At 44.4% G+C, this 18,015-nt stretch overlaps 1 protein-coding gene across 1 annotated transcript in view; it reads left to right on the top strand.

Annotated features, from left to right (window-relative positions):
* The window catches only part of STK11 (serine/threonine kinase 11), a 64,302-nt gene that overhangs the window by 13,399 nt on the left and 32,888 nt on the right, over nucleotides 1-18,015 (top strand). Inside the window, exons 3-5 of the mRNA XM_090027367.1 lie at nucleotides 10,059-10,142; nucleotides 15,641-15,730; nucleotides 17,495-17,627. Of these exons, the coding sequence (XP_089883493.1) occupies nucleotides 10,059-10,142; nucleotides 15,641-15,730; nucleotides 17,495-17,627 (307 nt within the window). The remainder of the gene's footprint in view (nucleotides 1-10,058; nucleotides 10,143-15,640; nucleotides 15,731-17,494; nucleotides 17,628-18,015) is intronic.

Here is an 18,015-nt window from a genome sequence, read left to right as displayed (position 1 = left end):
GACCCTTGAGCCAATCTGCAATCCATCTGACTGTGTAGGCATCAATGCCACAGTCACCCAATTTTTTAATGAGGATGGGGTGGGAGACGGTGTCAAAGACCTTGCTGAAGTCCAGAAAGACTACATCCACGGCAACACCCGCATCCAGTGCTTTTGTGACCTGATCGTAAAAGGCAGTGAGGTTGGTCTGACATGACCTGCCTGTAATGAAACCGTGCTGGTTGCCCTTGAGCATCATCTCTGAGGTCGGCCCATCGCAGATGTGCTCCATGATGATCTTCTCAAAGAGTTTCCTTAGGATTTAGGTAAGGCTGATGGGCCTATAGTTGCCCAGGTCCTCCCTTTTTTAAAGATGGCACCTGGCCCGAGCGCTTGTAAAGCCGTGCCAAGGGCCCTGCAATAACCCCTGCTAGCTCCCTCAACACCCTGGGGTGGAGAGCATCTGGACCCACTGATATGAACATGTTCAGCCTCTCCAGAAGCTCTCTAACCCCGTCCTCTCCAACCTGAGGTCTAGAGGCGTTCCCCTCAAGTCTGTCTTGCATCACGGTGGGGAAGTCCCAGTCCCTGCCCAAGAAAACAGAGGTGAAGAATTGGTTAAAGAGGTCTGCTTTCTCCTCTGACGCAACCACCAGATTGCCCAGAGGATCTTGCAAGGGCCCCACATTTCCCGGTGCTTTCTTCATCCTCCCTATATATTTGAAAAAGGACTTTTTATTATCTTTGATTTTGGACACAAGTCCTAGCTCTATGTCCACCTTAGCTTTCCTGACAGCCACCCTACAGGCCCGAGCAGAGCAGGTATACGCCTCTTTGGAGCTAGCACCCCCCTTCCACTGGTTGTATGCCGCTTTTTTGGCAATCGGGCGTTCCTGTACACCTCTGGTGAGCCAGGGGGGCTTTTGGGCACTCCTGCCCCCCTTGCTTCTTGTTGGGATCATCACCCCTTGGCCCTGAGTATCGTCTCCTTAAGGAACAACCACTCATCTTGGGCACTGAGAACCCCAGCGCCTCTCCCACTAATCTCAACTCATTGAAGTTGGCCCTCTTGAAGTCTAGGGCTACCACCTTGCTGCAGGCCTTTGACACCCTGCGCTGGATGGCGAATTTCAGCAAGTGATCGCTATCGCCCAGGTGGTCAAGGACCTGGAGGCCCCTTACCAGGTTGTTGCCTGTGGCCAGGACCAGGTCCAACAGGGCACTTCCTCTGGTGGGACTGTGCACCTCCTGAATTAAGTGGAGGTCCCATATCTCGGCCAGGAACCTCCTGGAATGGTCCGACCTGGCTGGCTATTCCTCCCAGCAGATGTCTGGGTAATTTAAATCACCCATGACAACTACATCCCTTGCCTTAAGTGTCTCTGAAAGCTGGCCCAAAAATTCCCAATCCAGCTCCCCTTGGTTGGGGGGGGTCTGTAGTAGACCCCCACCATTAGATCCCTCTCCCCAAGGCCCCCTTTGTATCTTGACCCAGAGCACTCCTGCTTGCCCCTCTGACCCCATTTTGCTGCTGGAGGATGTGTGTTCCTCTTTGACATAGAGCGCTACACCCCTGCCTTTCTTTCCTTCCTTCTCTATCCTGCCTGTAAAGCCTATAGCCCCTAATGCTAACAATGTGAAGGAAGCAGAGAGTCTGTGAACAGTTAGTTCCTGCCCTGCTCTGAAGTCTACACATACTTGTGTGGGATGTTTGGGAGACTGGAGTTTGACTTTGGTAAATCAAATAACAGAAGTCTCACCCAAAGTTTTTTCTCCAGCATGGCTGTTCCTGGCACTTCCGGCATGGTGTGGCCGGCCTGCCTCTCTGCCCAAGGGATTATGCCCATGTCTCATGTCCTGATGGTGGTAACAGGTGTCTTCAGGCAACAGACCTTGCTAAGCAGCTTTAAGGAAGGTTCTAATTCCTGCACTTGGCAATCAAAGCAAAGACCTCTGGGGTAAAAACACAATGCAGGCAATCAAATATTTGCACCTGCACCCGGGCAGTCTCATTCTGTCCTGCCAAGGCCAGGATCCTTTCACTGGTTTGTTTTCTGTGCTGACATTTTTAAATTTTAAAAACACAATTAGGTGTTTATAAAAGCAGGGTCTATAATTTCCTGTTGGAAGAAAACAAGATGTAATTTCAATAGAATTGTTTCTATTGCAGTGTTATCTAAAAGCTCCAACCAAGATTAAGCCCCCATTACGCTGGGTACTGCACATAAATAGTCATGGGTAACCAGCATTGCTTGTTACTCATCATTAACCTCTAACGGAGGGAGTTCATGTAGGGTATAAAATAACTGTTGGCTGCTGGGGTTCTCGTTTGTTGTCCTACATTCTCACTAATGCATCATTAGCAATGAAAGCAAATGAACTGTGGCTTGCTGGGTTTGTACTCCAATTACTTTTTCACCCTGAAGGGCATTCAGGACAAACCTCCTTCATTGTTGCACACTTAGTTCTCAAGGCAGCAGCACAGCCCCAAAGACCTGGTTCTTTGCTGTGCTTTTTGGGTGGGGTGACAAGCCACTCCTGTGCTCCTTCAGGGTATTGTACAATTGGCTTGTCAAAGCTGAGCAGAGAAACTTGCCCACAACCTGTAGAACCATTTAGGCAAAGATTCTCTTAACTCTGTGCTACACTAGTCCCCTGGATCGGCAGCAGCCACTGGAAGCAGAGTTTAAGGCTGTGCAATTACCAGTGTTATCATGTCAAAGAATAATGAGATTTTTTTTTTTTTCCACAATGACTCTTGAGCAGTCTCCAGGTAGCTGGAATGTAAAGAATGTGACAGGCTCTGACATTGTGTATTGCCTCTGTGCACACTCATGCCATTGAAGCATCTCATTCTTCACAATGCTTACGTATTTTCACGAAAGAGAATTTAACTGCAGCAATGGGAGGTCTGCTAAGCACTGATTTAACCCCTCATAGGAAACCGCTTCTCCCTTTTCTTAACATCTGCAGCGCAAGAGCTGCAAATACTCTACATGTGTTGAGTCAAGTTCTTGAGGGATTTTTAGGATTGCTTTGGTCATTAACATTGAATTGCATATCTGGATAGGTATTGAGGAAGCTTTGAGTTTTTATTTTTAAGGCAGCTCAGTTGCAATCTAGTGCTGTTCTTTTCTTAGTTTGACTTCAACTTCTAATCTTAATTTGACATCAGTCTTGATAAATTGGCTATTTTGGGTCTGGTAAGACTGTTTAAAGATGGTTATGGGACCCTGATTTTCTATAAATGCCAGTTGCATTTTGGCCAAGTATAAAGAATTGAAGCAATAAACCTGGTAAATTAATGTGTGCTGTACAAAATGTAGGATGGCAATAAGCTCTCACAGTAAGACTGTAGCATTGTTTTGCAGTTTAACCAGTCGGGTCACACTGGAAACTTGCTGTGGGAAAAAGTAGCATGTGGGTATGGAAAGCTGTTTGCTGCTAGTTCTTGGAAAGGTCTGTTTTGTCAGATACTGAGACCGGGAAGTGGGGAGCAAGATGGAAAAAACCCTACAATAATACATTCTGCCAGGGAGAGAAACTATGTGGATCCAAGACAAAGTCTTATTGCTACCTGGTTTTAAATGTACCTTGGCAGTAGCTTTTTGCTTCAAGGCTGTGGATAAGCTTCTGAATGATAGCTAAGGGATGGATGTCTAATTCTGGATTCAGATTTAAATGAAGAGCCTAGGTAGAGCTTTAATAAAAAGAGACACTTTTGTTCAGAACCTTGTTCAGAACCATGGCTTTTCTGAAAGGATTTCAAAGCACTATAAAAATGAGGAAACATAAGAAATTGCACCTTCTCTAATAGTGTGCAGCTTCCATGGAGGCTGAGCACATCAATGGTTTAACAGAGCACAGTAGCAAAGAGCAACCATTTAGGACAGGAGGTAACAATGTTTGTAATACCATGGGGATTATGAGTAGGATGCACTGATCAAGGTAGTCTTGGCTAATACGCAGTGGCTAACACTTGTTCCCATCTCAAGAAAAGCAATGTATGACAAACAAGTAGTACAAATGACGATAACCTCTTCCAAATGGTTTTCTTAAGGACATATAGACTTGGTTCCTGCAAACACCTCCACCTAGGCAGACCCTGTGCCAGTTGTAGGTTGGGTGACAAGCAATTTTTTGTCTCATCTAAAAGATGGTGGGGTTGTGGCTGTGAAGATCTTCAGACTATGAAACCTGTTTACTCAGACTCCCAAATATGAGTTTAGCAGCTGACCTTTGCACCCTGGAGTGTGCCAGTTTGTCTGGATTCCTAACTGGCATGATGCCCCTTCCCCACTTGCTGCTTCCTGAGCACTACCTGGGGGTATGGCTTCAGCAGGAGAGAGTTGAAAGCTGTTAGACACCTTCTGCAAGCCCTTATTCCAGTGGTTCTCAATCTGTGGTATGGGTACCACCAGGCCAGCGGTAGACAGACAACATGTTAGTGGTACGTGTTAACAGATTTATTATAATTAGTTTATGACAAAAGTTTGCTGGTGGTACTTAAGGTTGTATCATTTTAAATTGGCAATGTGCAATCTGTCAGAGTTTGGGAACTGCTGCCTTATTCTGATTCTTGATCCCTCCCATCCATATGTCAATCCAGTTTTTATTGGCATCTTTCATCTGACAGAATCGAAACCAAGTGACTTAGCTCTAGGCCACTTTAATGAGGTTGATGGGCACAACACTAGTGGGGTGGGGTGAAAAAGATGCCCATTCCATTGAGGGTGGGAAATCTTGGTTAAAATGGTTTTAGTTGTTTGGTGAACTGTCACATGTTTAATGATTCCACCCAACTTCCCTTGCAGCAAGTGAAACTAGGTGCCCAAACTGTCTTGTCCTGCCAATTTTCAGCCTTGGGATGTCTTGCTTTAGATTCTTATTATTGACTGCAGGCTTGGAAAGATGGTGTAGACTATCTTGAAAAAATAAATTAAATTAAATTTAAAAAACCCTGTTTTGTGAGCTTCTACCCCCCACTTGAGGGCATTGTCTCTGTGATTTAGCCAAAGCTTTTCAAGTAGCTTAATGCAGTCAGCAGAGGGAAAGGGAAGTGTCATCTTTGCGTCGGTTCCAATTTTGTTGCAGATTCAATTTCCCTGTTAGCTTTTGTGGTGCATCTCGGGCCTTTATGTATGTCCGTCAGAAATGTTTGGCAGCACATTGGAGCAGGGTTTCCAAAACTGAAAAAGCTCATTTTCATTTAGGAAAGAAACTTAATATGTTTAGGCTTTTTTATTTGCTTTGGGTAAGTCTTCCTGAATACACATCATAAACTAGCTGCCCAGGCTGTCAATTCTTTTGTTGGAGATGGAGCTTGTTTAGGTCACTGGTGGCTTCGCTGACTCTCTCCACAATTTTTGACAATAAATTTTTACCATCTCTGTAGGACAACTCATGTTCAATTGATAGCTCCCCTGGATTGTGCATGATTGGAGTGAAATCTGCCTATTTTAAAAACGGACCAGGGAAATCTGGACTGTGGATGTGCCCTACAAAGAGAAGTCCCTGTGTACAGTGCCGTATTGAACTAAAGTGGCATTTCAGTCCTCTTGAGCAGTCCATCTGAAAGTGGCATGGCTGCAAGCTGTTCTGACTGCAGGTTGGATATTGTCTCTTAGCAAATTGCCACTGGGACCCTAAGCTACTTTGGAGTATCCTTCCGAGAGTCTCTGGAGTCCACTGAAAGTACAGGAAAGGCATGATTGTGACTGCTTCCGCTTCCCACAGGATTGAGATCTTGTTAAAACAGGCTTCCCTAAATTGTGCGTTTTCTTAAGTCTTTTCTATGTGCAGTTTTTCAGCACAGATCCATTTTGTAAACTACAGTTACACAGTGGAGTACTAGGAGCATGAGTGAAGAGCTCTCCTTACTAGAGAGGGACATGCTGTGTGAGACTTGAGAATGTAAACTGGAGTGACTTTCTAGTCACCATGGATTAAGAATGAATGCTGTTTGCAGCTAGAACACAGGCCAACTTCTAGGCTTTAAAGGCCTTGTTTTTTCCCTTGGTTTCCATGCCTTATAGTTAATCATTCTGCTCTAGATCCCTTGGGGCAGCCCGGGTGGCTCCATGTGTGAGTGGTCCCTATTTGATGGGGCAAGGGAGGTGGTCCTGCTGCCCAGACTGGCTGCTGACGGTATGTCTCCCGCTCCTAAGAAAACTCATGCTCTCCTCTGCAGTTAGCAGCATTCAGAAGCATTGAACCTCTGGCCAGTAAGCAGCTGATGTCCTTGAACACTGCTGGCATGCCACCTCTAATAAGAACATTGCCTGTCTTATAACCTCCCAGCATAAATGAGGGAACCAGTGACTTGCATCTGGATTTGCCTTAATGTGATGTAGATGATGTACGGCCAGTACACGCTTACGAGAGTCAAGTCCAACGAACTATATTTTAACTCGGTGAAAACCATTTTGTTTGAAAACTTATTTTAAAGGATGCTAAAGTGTTTTACTTCTTCCCTAGCCCCATAGAAACAAGCACTTAAATTCTGTCACAATCCAACTCTCTGCTCTGTATCCCTCCCACTATCTACATCAAGAAATCATACATTTCTGCTTTTTTGACATTCTTCGATTTGGCTGTTCCCATAGTCAGTGTTGTGGCTCATCAGAGGGGAGTTGTGAGCCCAACAGGCATTCACTGCTTGAACCAGCATGTATGCAGTCATCAGCCAACCCAGAGCTGGGTTGTGTGTGCCTTAAAGTGTAGATGCAGCCCAAAAAGATCAGAGACTGTTGCTTTCTACTGAAAAGAGACAAGTTATATTCACAGTCACTCATCATTTCATACCTTCGTGTTTGATCCATGGTTGTCAGGCTTAAAATGCGGTGGGACAATATTTGACTTTTAAACAGGGTTTATTTAAAAACTAAAAATTCAAAGCCAGTCAGATAAGATTTTCTAGACTGTTGTCTTTGCAGTTTGGGACCCAAATGCCACTATCTTGTTGAAAGGCATCTTTTTGCAGATCCTTCTTAAAACTTTTTGAATGTCTGAGAATAATTTGCAAAAAAAAAAAAAAAAAGAAAAAAAGAGCATCAGTAGAGGGCACTACAGACCTGCCTAGATCATTGGTTGTTGCATAAGAGGAATTTGAATTGTTGTTGAGCATGATTCACCTGTACCTAATTTTGGCATCTGCGTTTTTAGTCCCTCTGTAGTAAGAGTTAATGGATAGGGTTCCAGGCCAACAGAGACCTCTGCAAATGGCCAAGTACTGAATGTCTCTGGCTGTGCTTCTGTACTGATGCAGTGATTCACCATGCTTTTGGCAGTCTCTCCTAGATATTATCCGTTTCCCTCTTATGGTGATGGATGTAATGCGTCGTGTAAGATGTAACACTTTTGGACAGCAGTGATGATGATTAACTATGCAGCTTCAAAAGGGGTTGAGGGGAAGGGGAGTGGGTTAGTCATGCATTAAAACCGTAGACTTTCTCACCCATAGCAATGCTTTGCATCTCTCTTTGAAACCCAGCTGTCACACATGTAAACTTTCTCTCAGCGAGTCTGTTATTCCTTCATTTAATTCCTGCCTAGAGTAGTAACTGAGGAAAACTTGATTTGAAGTAGTTGAAGTCTAGTCTCTTCCCTGCCCTTTACGTTGTCAGTGCAACTATGCCATCCTTATTCACCAAGAAGGGTGCTAAGGGAGGTGTGGCACCTACTCCTTAGAGGGAACATTGGAGAATGCCCCAAATTTTTTCTGAAATACATGATATTTAATACTAAACTGATTCAGCTGTTAACCTTTCTGCTATTTTTTTTCCACTAAAGTATTCCCTTTTTTTAGTGTTTTAGTTGAAACGCTTCATCCTCCTCCAGTTCTCAAAGGTGTTGTGTTTTACTACATAGCAATTTTAGATGCAGTTTCAGATGTTACTTAGAAGTAAGATTACCGGAGGAAGTACCTTACTCTAGCTTGATGTTGAAGTCAAATTTGATTTTATGGTCTTTTCTGGCTCTAAGGGTCTTTAAATTTCTTTAACGGGGGGCGCGTCTACGTGAGATGCTTACTGTGCATTAGCCTAGTAACACCACACAGGAGCATGGCAGTTAAAAATGTGCTAATAGCTTACTGCATGGTGTTATTAGGCTAATGTATGGTAAGCATTACAAAATAACCATGTGCCAGTGCAAGTTACTGTGCATTTAATTTAGTACTTTATTAAGCAAGTATTCAACGAAATGCGCAGTATTTTAAGCACATTAACGAACTTGTAGATGCGCCCAGATTTGTCTCTCCATACGTGGACAGTTCCGCTATTTTTTTTTCTCTGGAGTTAATTAGTCATCTGCTCATGATTTATGCTAAACCAGAAAGTCATTTTAATAAGTGACTATAAAACAACAATGCTGGCAGGAAGAGGTGTGGAGTAAATTTTAAGTACTTGGAATTATTTTTAAACTCCCTCTGGAAACCGACTAACCTTCATATTGTTATTCCTGTTAAATAGGAACTAGTATCCTTTAACAGGATGTAGTCTGAGATGGCGCCTGATGCCGCATATATAAAGAGAAGTAATGTACCTACTTGTGCAATGGTATGGTATACTGTGATGGACAGGAGGATAGTTTTTGTTTCTCCTGCTGCTGATAAGCACATGTCCTGGAGCATGAGGTGGGGCTGATATCCTGATTGAATTTATCCTAGTTTCTGTAACTGTAGATGAGGTGCATGCAGGCAGAATCCCAAAGTGCAGAGATAAAAGGTTTGCCTTGGAGCTGGCAAATATTATAGAAAACTCAAGGTGTGTCTTTCAGGCTAGGGTTCAGCTGCTGAAGTCACTTGTGAGCTCCAGTCTCGTACACCTACAGCTTTTCTGGCAAAATAGCTTGATTTGGGGGCAGCTGCTGAAGCTGTGCTTCTGTCTGTGATAGCATTTGGGGTAGTTCTTGGCAGCTTTTCCTTGGAGCTGTTGTCTGGGCTAGAGCCAGATTCCAGCTATAGTCTCTTATTGGAGAAAGGCATACCCTGCATAGGTAGGCAGACTGTAGTGTGTGGCATGTCCCTGTGTGTGCTTACTTCATTTGAAAGCAAGCAGTGTGTTCTCTAAGGGTGGCCATGGAAGAAATCCTAAATCAGCTGTTCCCTCTTTAGGGCAACACAGCTGTAGATTGCTGCTCTTGTTTTTGAACTTGCCGTTGTCCAGCTCTGTCCTGCTTGACAAGTAGGAGTGGTTTACTGCTATTCAAGGAGTGAAGCAAGCTTAGAGGTGGGCACTTGCTAGCCTTGATACAGAACCTAGGAAGAAAAACACAATGGAAAACAAAGCTGTGGAGTTGATAGACACATGGCATTAAGTTAGACTGCAATATCAGCACAGGAGGTCTAAACGTGTTTGTGTGCTCTACAACATCCTGGAACCTAAATTCAAGTTTTGACTTGGTGTACGTGAAATGTGAGATGCTGCCTACAGATAATAATGGAAATGTTCTGAATGCTTACATAAATGTCACTATAATATTAGTCTTTTAAGACTGTGGGCAGCTGCATCTTTGAGAGAGAGGGAAAGAGAGATTTTGCCCAGGATCTCTGAGTTGGAAACAAGACCTAGCTCTCACAACTGCCATCGTTGTGCTTGACTGTGCCTCAGCTGAGCAGAGTGCAAAAATAACCATAATTTTAAATGCAGCAAAACACTTCAAACCAAGCCCAGAATCCCTCGTGTTTAAAACCAGAAGTAAAGAATTATTTTTTTTTTACACAATTTTAATGATCTCTGGTAGGGATAACATACATTTATTTTAACCTAGGTTGTACAGTTCTCCCATTGTCAGTGTATTTTCCTTTTCATGAGCACCTATTTTAGCTAATGCAACCCTGCAGAGCACACCTGCTTTCAGTCCTAGTTAACTAACAGGTAAGTTTTTTAGGGTCTGACCTTGGTCTAATAGACTCAGAAATAAGCTTAAAGCTGTGTCACTTGAACAGAATTTATAGCTAATCTTGGCTGAAGCAGCTGGGATTAGCACAGTCTAAAATGTCTTTACAAGTCAAATGGCTCTTAAAAGAAAAATCAGTAGTAAAGAAATACTCTTTTTTTTTTTCTCTCTTCCTCCAGGGAAATTCAGCTCCTGCGACAATTACGACACAAAAATGTCATCCAGTTGGTAGATGTGTTATATAATGAAGAGAAGCAGAAAATATATCCTTTTTCACTTAGGTGTTGCTATGAAGGTTTGGATTCTTGTTACTTCTGTTGCATTGTTTCTGAATCCTTTCAAGTTCTAGGATACAAAAGCCAAAAGGATCTGTTTCTCCCTTGTAGTCAGGGCTTGACATTTTCACCAGCATTGACACTGTGCTGCATGCTTGGAATATTTTCTCCCCAAGGAATATTAAGAAGGGAAGTATTGATCCTAGTTCATAAATGCTTAGTTGGGGGTGAGGGGAGTGAATTGAGATAAACATATTGTAACTTGGTGAAGGTCACACAGTAACTCAGATCTGGAAATAGAACCTAGGAATAAATTGGTGTCCCCCCACCCCCATCTCCTGTCCCGACTGCTAAATATTGATGCTTTCCTCTTGGTAAACAGGTCCATGATTGAGTGCTATGTAAAATCCAGTGACTTCTTTTTGTAATAGTTTTCTCTAAGACCTTGGCAGCACTCTAGGTGTGATGTTCTTTCCCTTAAGTCCACTTGTTCTCTGAACTGTGGATGTCGGCCAACTTTTCTTCCTTCTGCTCGGAGGGGCTGGGCCCTGCTGTGATTTCATCTATAGGCAGTTAGCACACTGCTCCTCATTACCTGTAACAAGTCTGAAACAGCTTCTGAGCTAACCAAAGACTCCTGGTGTGTGTGTGTGTGTGTGGAGGAGAGGCAAGGGCAAGAGGGGAGAAGGGGATTGGAACCTTGAATGCGCCCTGCAACACTGCTTTAAACCGCCCGAGGCTTATAATAGACATGAGATCAGAAGCTTGTCACTGCCGTGGAATGTGCAAGCCACCTTCTCGAAACTAAATTCTTATTTTGAAATGGAGATCTCGGTGGGAAGATCCAAAAGATGTACCCCAGCTCAAAATAAATGATACTCAGCACTTCCACAGTGTGCTGTATGCTCCAAGCATGGCACAGACATTAATTAAATTCACTTTTCTGCTTTGCTTTGAAAGGAAGATCACAAAAGTGCCGAGCCAGATGGACTGCTCCTAATAAGGCTGCCACACTCCAGCAAAGTGCCTTTTGACCTAAACCAGTTTGTGATCTGATAGAGTTGGCCTATTGTTATGTTCCATGTTAAATGGTTGCTTTTATTTTTAACAGTGACTTCTAAATACAAAGTGTTCTACTTGCCGTACTTCAGAGACCAGCTAATTTAATTCTGCACTTAATTAGATCAAGGCCTCTGCAACCAAATTGTTAGTATTAAAAACTGTATCACAGAACTTTTGCCTTTACTTTGATCCTGTTGGTCAGTTACTACTAGATAATTCAATTACTACCCATAAAAAGCTGCCATTGATTTAATAAACTAAGGTTTTAAATGAGAAGTGAGGAAAAAAAGAGCCCAAGAGAGACCTCATGTGTTAGTAAAAGGTGATGACAACTTGAAGTGGTCATTCAAAAATGTTTTTTGACATGAGCAAAGCCTAGGAGTGGTCTCCATTTTGCATTCTTCCTGGTATCTCATCACTTCCTGGCATGGTCATCTATCTCTAATATTACCCAACTGCCGCTATTCTCGTCAGTAACTGTTGAGTCTACTTGACTTGCTCTTTATCTTTAGCAGTTGTTCTGTTCTTGCAGATTAAACGGGTACAGATAACTGATTGAGAGGGAAGGTAGCTGTTGGGCAAGCTCATGTTGCTGTTGCGAGATCTGTTTCACTGGAGAACAAAACTTCTGTCAGTGAAGACATAGCTTTCAGTATGTTTTAAACCATGGCCTCCTAGCTGAGATTTGTCTCCAACTGCAAAACAAGAAAAAAAGCAGTAGGTAGTCAGACACTTCAGTTTTACTGCCAGGCCAGCCTTGGGTGGAGGTAGTGCACCTGCAGCAAATGCAATCAGTGTTTTATCTACACTGAAGATATTTAGCCAGCGTTGCCCACATTTGGAGTCACCTAAGTGAATTGCACGCTTCAACCATGCTTGAGCATAGTGTTAACAAGTTGCTTGTCTGGTCACAGGCTTCGTTGATTTTGGTAAAGGGAAACCTATGATGAATGGATTAAAAAGTAAGAAGCCCTTTGGCATTTAGCGGGCCATTGAGCAGACTTGCCGTGGCTGGGAATGGAGCTCTGGAAATGCCTGGAGAACCAATCCAGGCAGAAAATAAACCCAGTTTAATGAGCAGCATTCTGGCTGACACCTTCTCTTGACAGTTTCTGATACCATTAAATGTAACTGTGTGTGGGAGGAGAGCCCTATTGACTGCAAGAAATGAGAGCCTCTGCCTTCTCAGGGTGTCTGCTAATGGATCTATTCAGTAAAAACCTTTTAGCCTAAAAGTGATGATGCCTGTACTCTAGTCAGTCAGCCAGAGAGGCATAGGCTGCCAAAAGGGGTAAAAATGCAGAGTCCAGCAGCTAATTAAACCAGAATCAGATTGTCCTTTATAGAAGCTGAATTTCACTCCAAGATTCCCGTAAACTGGGAGCTCACCTGGTTGGCCACTTTTAATGCTGCTCTTTTAAAGGGGAGAAGTGTTGCACTGTCCTACATATGGCCCTCTTGTCTCTCCCAGAGCTAGAAAGTTAGTCTTGGCTTCTCACCTTTGCCCCTGATTTGCCTGGTGGCCTTGGCCCCATGACCTGTCTTCAACATGTCACTGTATCCATCTCTGAAAAGAAGGTCTGAGCCATATGTATTATTGCTAATCTAATGGGTTTGCAGAGTGCCTTGAGAGCCAGAGATGGAGAGTGCTTTAGGAGTGAAACACGTATTCCATTTTAAAATGATAGCAGTCTCTCTTCTTTGTGCCCCCGCCTGCCCCCCAATCGCTATAGGCCCTCAAGAGTTAAGTTGCTCATCTCCTTAGACCTGAAGCTATTTTGGGCTGAGCCTGAGAAGATGGATATCTGCCAGGAATGATTAAAAGGGACTGAACTAAAGCTTTCTTCTCCCAAAGACCATGGGCTCTTCTTGAGTCGCATTGCTCCCTTTTCTGTATCTTGAAGATGAAATGCCTTGGCATAACCACCAGATGTCTTGGGCTGCTTGTGGGCTTATATAAGGCAAGCTCCTGCAGGTTTTGCAGTCTGCTCCTTGTGAATGCAGTGAGAGCAGAAAAGCAAAGGCAAAGCTTGCTTGAGGCAGTCAAATCTCTTCGGTGCTAGTTCCCTAGATAACTCACAAATGAAAAATTTGTTTTGTTGTTGTTAGGGTTTTTTTGTGCTAGAGGAATACCGTTGCCAAAAGTGCTTCCCCATTTGCTGAAAACCAGCTTATAATTCCTGGCATTCCTTTTTCTAGCACCTTTTATCCAAGAGGATCCCAACACAGTTTTATAACTATGTAGGATTCCTTTCTCCCACCACTAAACTGCTGGGGTAAGAAACTGCAACTATTAAGTGATACATAACACCGCCAGGGAAGTTTTAAGACAGGAAGTGAGATCAGTGATCTTGACTTGCTGCTAGTCTAAGTGGGCATATGTGCAGGACACTGGAATTAATACCCCTAGCCTTATTAAAATTGCAATGGAGTCTGATATCTTCAACATCGCAAAGGTCCACAGTGCCTACAGGGATGCTTGAACTTAGTTCTTAGGAGTAGATCTCGGCCCCTCTGTCAGTGGTTTGGGACATGCACCTTGGTTTTCAGTTTGCCTGGATCCTGACCACACTTGATGGCTGGCTTCTGGAACTGAACTTTTTGATTCTTGGCTTCTCTTTCTTCCTGAAGCAGTATAGCAGCATGTGTCCCTCTGTGGCTGTCATGTGGCAGATGGACAACGAGAGAAGCCAGTATGGAAAAAGCTGCTTTTCTCTGCTCATTCTGGATAACAAGATCAACTTGTTTTAAAGCTAGAAGTCCTCTGTCTGCCCCATATATCACTTCCCAGCCCAGGAATTATACAGCTGAAGCCATTAGAAAGCAACGTTGGCTCAAGAGACAGGGTATCCTTTCAGGGAAATACCAAATATAATCTCTCTTCCCTCTGTTGGGAAGAGAGGCCAATCCTCCAGGGTGTTCACTTGAGCCATCCAATCCTGTTTCATTGCCCTCTGCTGTTGATGCAATTACCAGCAGTGTCCGTCCCCCCCCGCTTTCTTCCTAGTGCCAGGTTGCTGAAGGTGTACAGAGAGCCAGACAAAGTTCTAATGGATGGTGGAGGCAGTGGTAAGGGGCCCTCAAGGCTAACTTCCTGGGCACCCAAGAGCCTACAAGGGCTCTTCTGGACTTCCCAGTGAGACAGTCCAGTCCATCTGGCCTTGGAAATTTAATGGGGATTGGTTAATTGCACCAAAAGCAGAGATGCTTATTGACTTGTTTGACCTGAATTGGCACCATCCTTTTCAAAACTGTTCTCGGAGATCTTGGAGGTTCTTTAAAAATAGGTCCCTATCCAAAGCAGTGCTCCGAGGAGAGAGGAGCTAGAATCAGGAATAAACAGTGTTAGAGGTAGGCTGTTACCCCACCTCTACATCCTCCTTCCCCTTTGCTCCAGCCCAGAAGTGGATGGGTAGAAAAAGGGGAACAAAGGTGAGGCAGTTTTTCTGGAATTGCTTCAAGACTGTACTAAGGAAAGTTACTGCTCTGTGGAGTTAGCGTCTGATGTGAGCCTTCTCTTCAGCACAAAGGACTACTTTGTGGGAGGAGGCTTGGTGCTCCTGACACTTTAGGGGTAAGCAGGTTGAGGCTGAAGCTGCCTGCTGGGCTGATTGCAGTCATCTGACTTAGGAGGAAGATAAAAGCCCAGGCCCTGAGATAAGCCATTAGTAACATGTTGGAACCTTCTGAGAGCACCCCACCTCAGCAGGATGGTTACAGTTCCAGGAGGTCAACATGGAAGGGTAACACCTAAAGCAGTGTGGAGATTTGAAAGGGGCAAGGTTCCCTGGGTCCCTAGGAGAGGTCCGAAGCCCAGATTAAGGGGCTGAGAGTATGGGACCAGTGAGGGTCCGGGAGCCTATTGAGAGGCTGAGAGTATAGAACCAGAAAGGGTCCAGGGAACCCAAGAGGAGAGGTGAAGTGGAAGTGAACAGCAGCAAGGATGCCCTCTACGAGGCATGGGGCATGGTGTAGGGAATGAATGGAGCTATCGCCCATAAGGCAGTGATGATGGGCACCTGGTGGTCATCTGAGAGAGGAATTTGGGAAGCCCTGGGGCAGTCTCCCTCAAAAGTAATAAGATATCAAAGCATGGTGGCCAACTGAAGGGGTGATTACCCATGAAGCGAAGGGTGCAGGTACACCAGGGGCTTGATGGCCACCCCTGGAGAGGCACCCTGCCACATACTTCCCACTTCAAAACTAGACCTTTGAGATCCTCTCCTTAATGCTGGCCTGACAAAGATGGAACAGGCAGGGCCAACCAAATCCAGGCTCTGTGGTACTGTAAACTGTGTGTGTACAATGCATAAATATGGTCTCTGCTACTGCTAGCCAATAGCACAGGAACAGGACTGCAGTCGCCACACAGCACTTGCCTGGCCAGTTGAATAACCTTGGTGCTTCCTTAACTCTGTCTTCACGTATATGGTGATGGAGTATTGCGTGTGTGGGATGCAGGAGATGCTGGACAGTGTCCCAGAAAAAAGGTTTCCAGTCTTTCAGGCTCACGGGTAAGTGCAGCTTCTGTTCTTAAACCACATTGAGAGTATCAGCCTTCTCCACCCATGCTACATCTCTTGAATTCGTGTGTTCGTTCTTCCACACTGACACTAAGGCTGCTGACTGCTCTTTAAAGCAAAACTTGTTATGAATAAAGAGGGCATACATCCATGGAGAAAATTAAAAGCTGGTGAGGGATTCTGGGAAGCAAAGCTTATTATTCCTATTGAATTATTTTCTATTGCTTTTGCTTTGATGTCTGAGGCCTAGAAAGCCTTGTTAACCCCTGTCCCACAGCTCAGCCATGTATGTGCCTTGGCAGCAACAAAAAGGAAGTTGAGAGAGTCTTAAGCGCCCAACTGCATCTGTTGGAATTTCCTGTCACACCTCTGTGGTCTGGGAGAGCGTGACCCATGTGGAATGCTTCCTCGTGTCATCTTCTGAAATGAGATTCTGGCTGAGAGAAGGATATCATCATCTCATTGCTGAGCGAGTGGTACAGAACTAAATGTGGATTTTGCCAGTGGATTAGAACAGGATCCAGGTTTGGGAGCAGCTAACATGTCCCACTGTCTGCGTGGTGCCTGGAAAAGGGGTTGGAGGGATTAAGAGTGTGACAGTAACCAGAGAGCAGCTGTTTGACTTCCACAGCTGGAGTGGGACATTTGGAAAGCATGTACAGTACTCTCCTCTCAGGCTGGGTGTGGAAATGGAAGGGAGCAAAGAGGAAAGGAACCTTCAAGCCATCCAGCTGAGATAGGGAGCAGGGGACATTTTATGAATGCACCTGTCCCCTTCTGAATTGAGAGTACTGTGGCATTAATCACCAGAGGAGAGGTTACAAGTGCTGATGGGTCAGAAATATCCAGCCTTACCTGCTGCCCATTGGAAAGGCACCCTGGGCAAAAGACCTCCATGCCACTTGGAGACTCGGACTGCAGGAACCTCAATACTTGAACCTTCATTAGGAGGGTTTTGCAAAAATACTGTGCCGGCAAAGAGCTTCTCCCATGGATACACGTAGCCCTTTGTCCTGGTACAGCAAAATTGTACCTCCCAAACCCCTCCCCAGCAAAAGGAGCCATACTACTATCCAGCATGACTCTGCCTACCACTAGGCACTGGGAATCCTGGCACTTCATCCCTCTGAGCTATGGAGACTTCATTCTATCATTTTTTAAGTATTGTAAGCAAACATCACTGGATGTCAGATAAGGGGCAACTGCTTGGGTAACCTGCCAATGATAACCCAGTGCCTCATAGTGCAGTGAGCACTGCTGTATTGGGTTGTAACAAGGCCCACTGGTATAAGGCCTGCAGTGCTCTATTTGTGAAGAGTGTGCAAGAGAGGTAGGAAGCTAGCACATCTTGCACTACGTGAAACTATATGTTTAAATCCCTGCGGCATTACTTCAAAGCAAATAATTCCTTGGTGCCAGCACTGTGCTATCAATCCAAGCCAGCCGAGTGCTTGAACTTACTAAATATACAGAGTGGGAGCCTGTCTTTGATGTGGAGTAGCTTAATGTCCCAAGTGGTTTGTGCCCTGATGCAAAACACGAGCAAGCAACCGCTTCCGACTGCCTTGGGTGCTGTTGTGTTAAAACATACACCAGACTTAAATCTCTATTGCCCCAGCAGTGAAAGCTGCTGTAATCCCAGCCCATATGCTCCTGGAACACTGCTCTCCTCCCTCTCTGTACTTATCTGCAGTAGCTCATATGACACCCCAGTCCCTTGAAACACCAATTTTTTCTGTCTTGACTCTCTTGCAGGTACTTTTGCCAGCTCATAGATGGCTTAGAATACTTGCACAGCCAAGGGATTGTTCACAAGGATATAAAACCAGGAAACCTCCTTCTAACAACCAATGGGACACTAAAAATATCTGATTTAGGAGTAGCAGAGGTATGTAGAAATTACATGTGGAACCCATCTTCTCTAATGTACCAGTGGTAGACATATGCTAAGGACTTGGGGAGACAAGTGTGAAGCATTAACTATGTTGAAAGAATATTAATATTGCTAAGTCAAGCATTCAGACATAAGGAAATGCCAGAATTAAGGCTGCCTCTGCAGCCTTAATGTATATGTGTAAAGGGGTGAGCTCCAATAGTTTTAAGACTGTCTAATTACACTTTCATATAGCACAGCATGCACAAACAAGTTTTTCAGCAGCTTATAACTAGGCTGAATTCAGGTAGATTTTGACAGGGTAGCAAAGATGCATCTTTTTCATCACTGACAAATCCAAGACCAGGCTCCTAAGCACAGTGTTCTAAAACTTTTCAATTAA

The sequence above is a fragment of the Crocodylus siamensis genome, chromosome 14 (assembly GCF_052110815.1).
Source record: "Crocodylus siamensis isolate JL-2025a chromosome 14, ASM5211081v1, whole genome shotgun sequence".
NCBI lineage: Eukaryota > Metazoa > Chordata > Crocodylia > Crocodylidae > Crocodylus > Crocodylus siamensis.
Note: the sequence above shows the minus strand (reverse complement) of the source record. Positions and strands in the feature narration are given on the sequence as shown.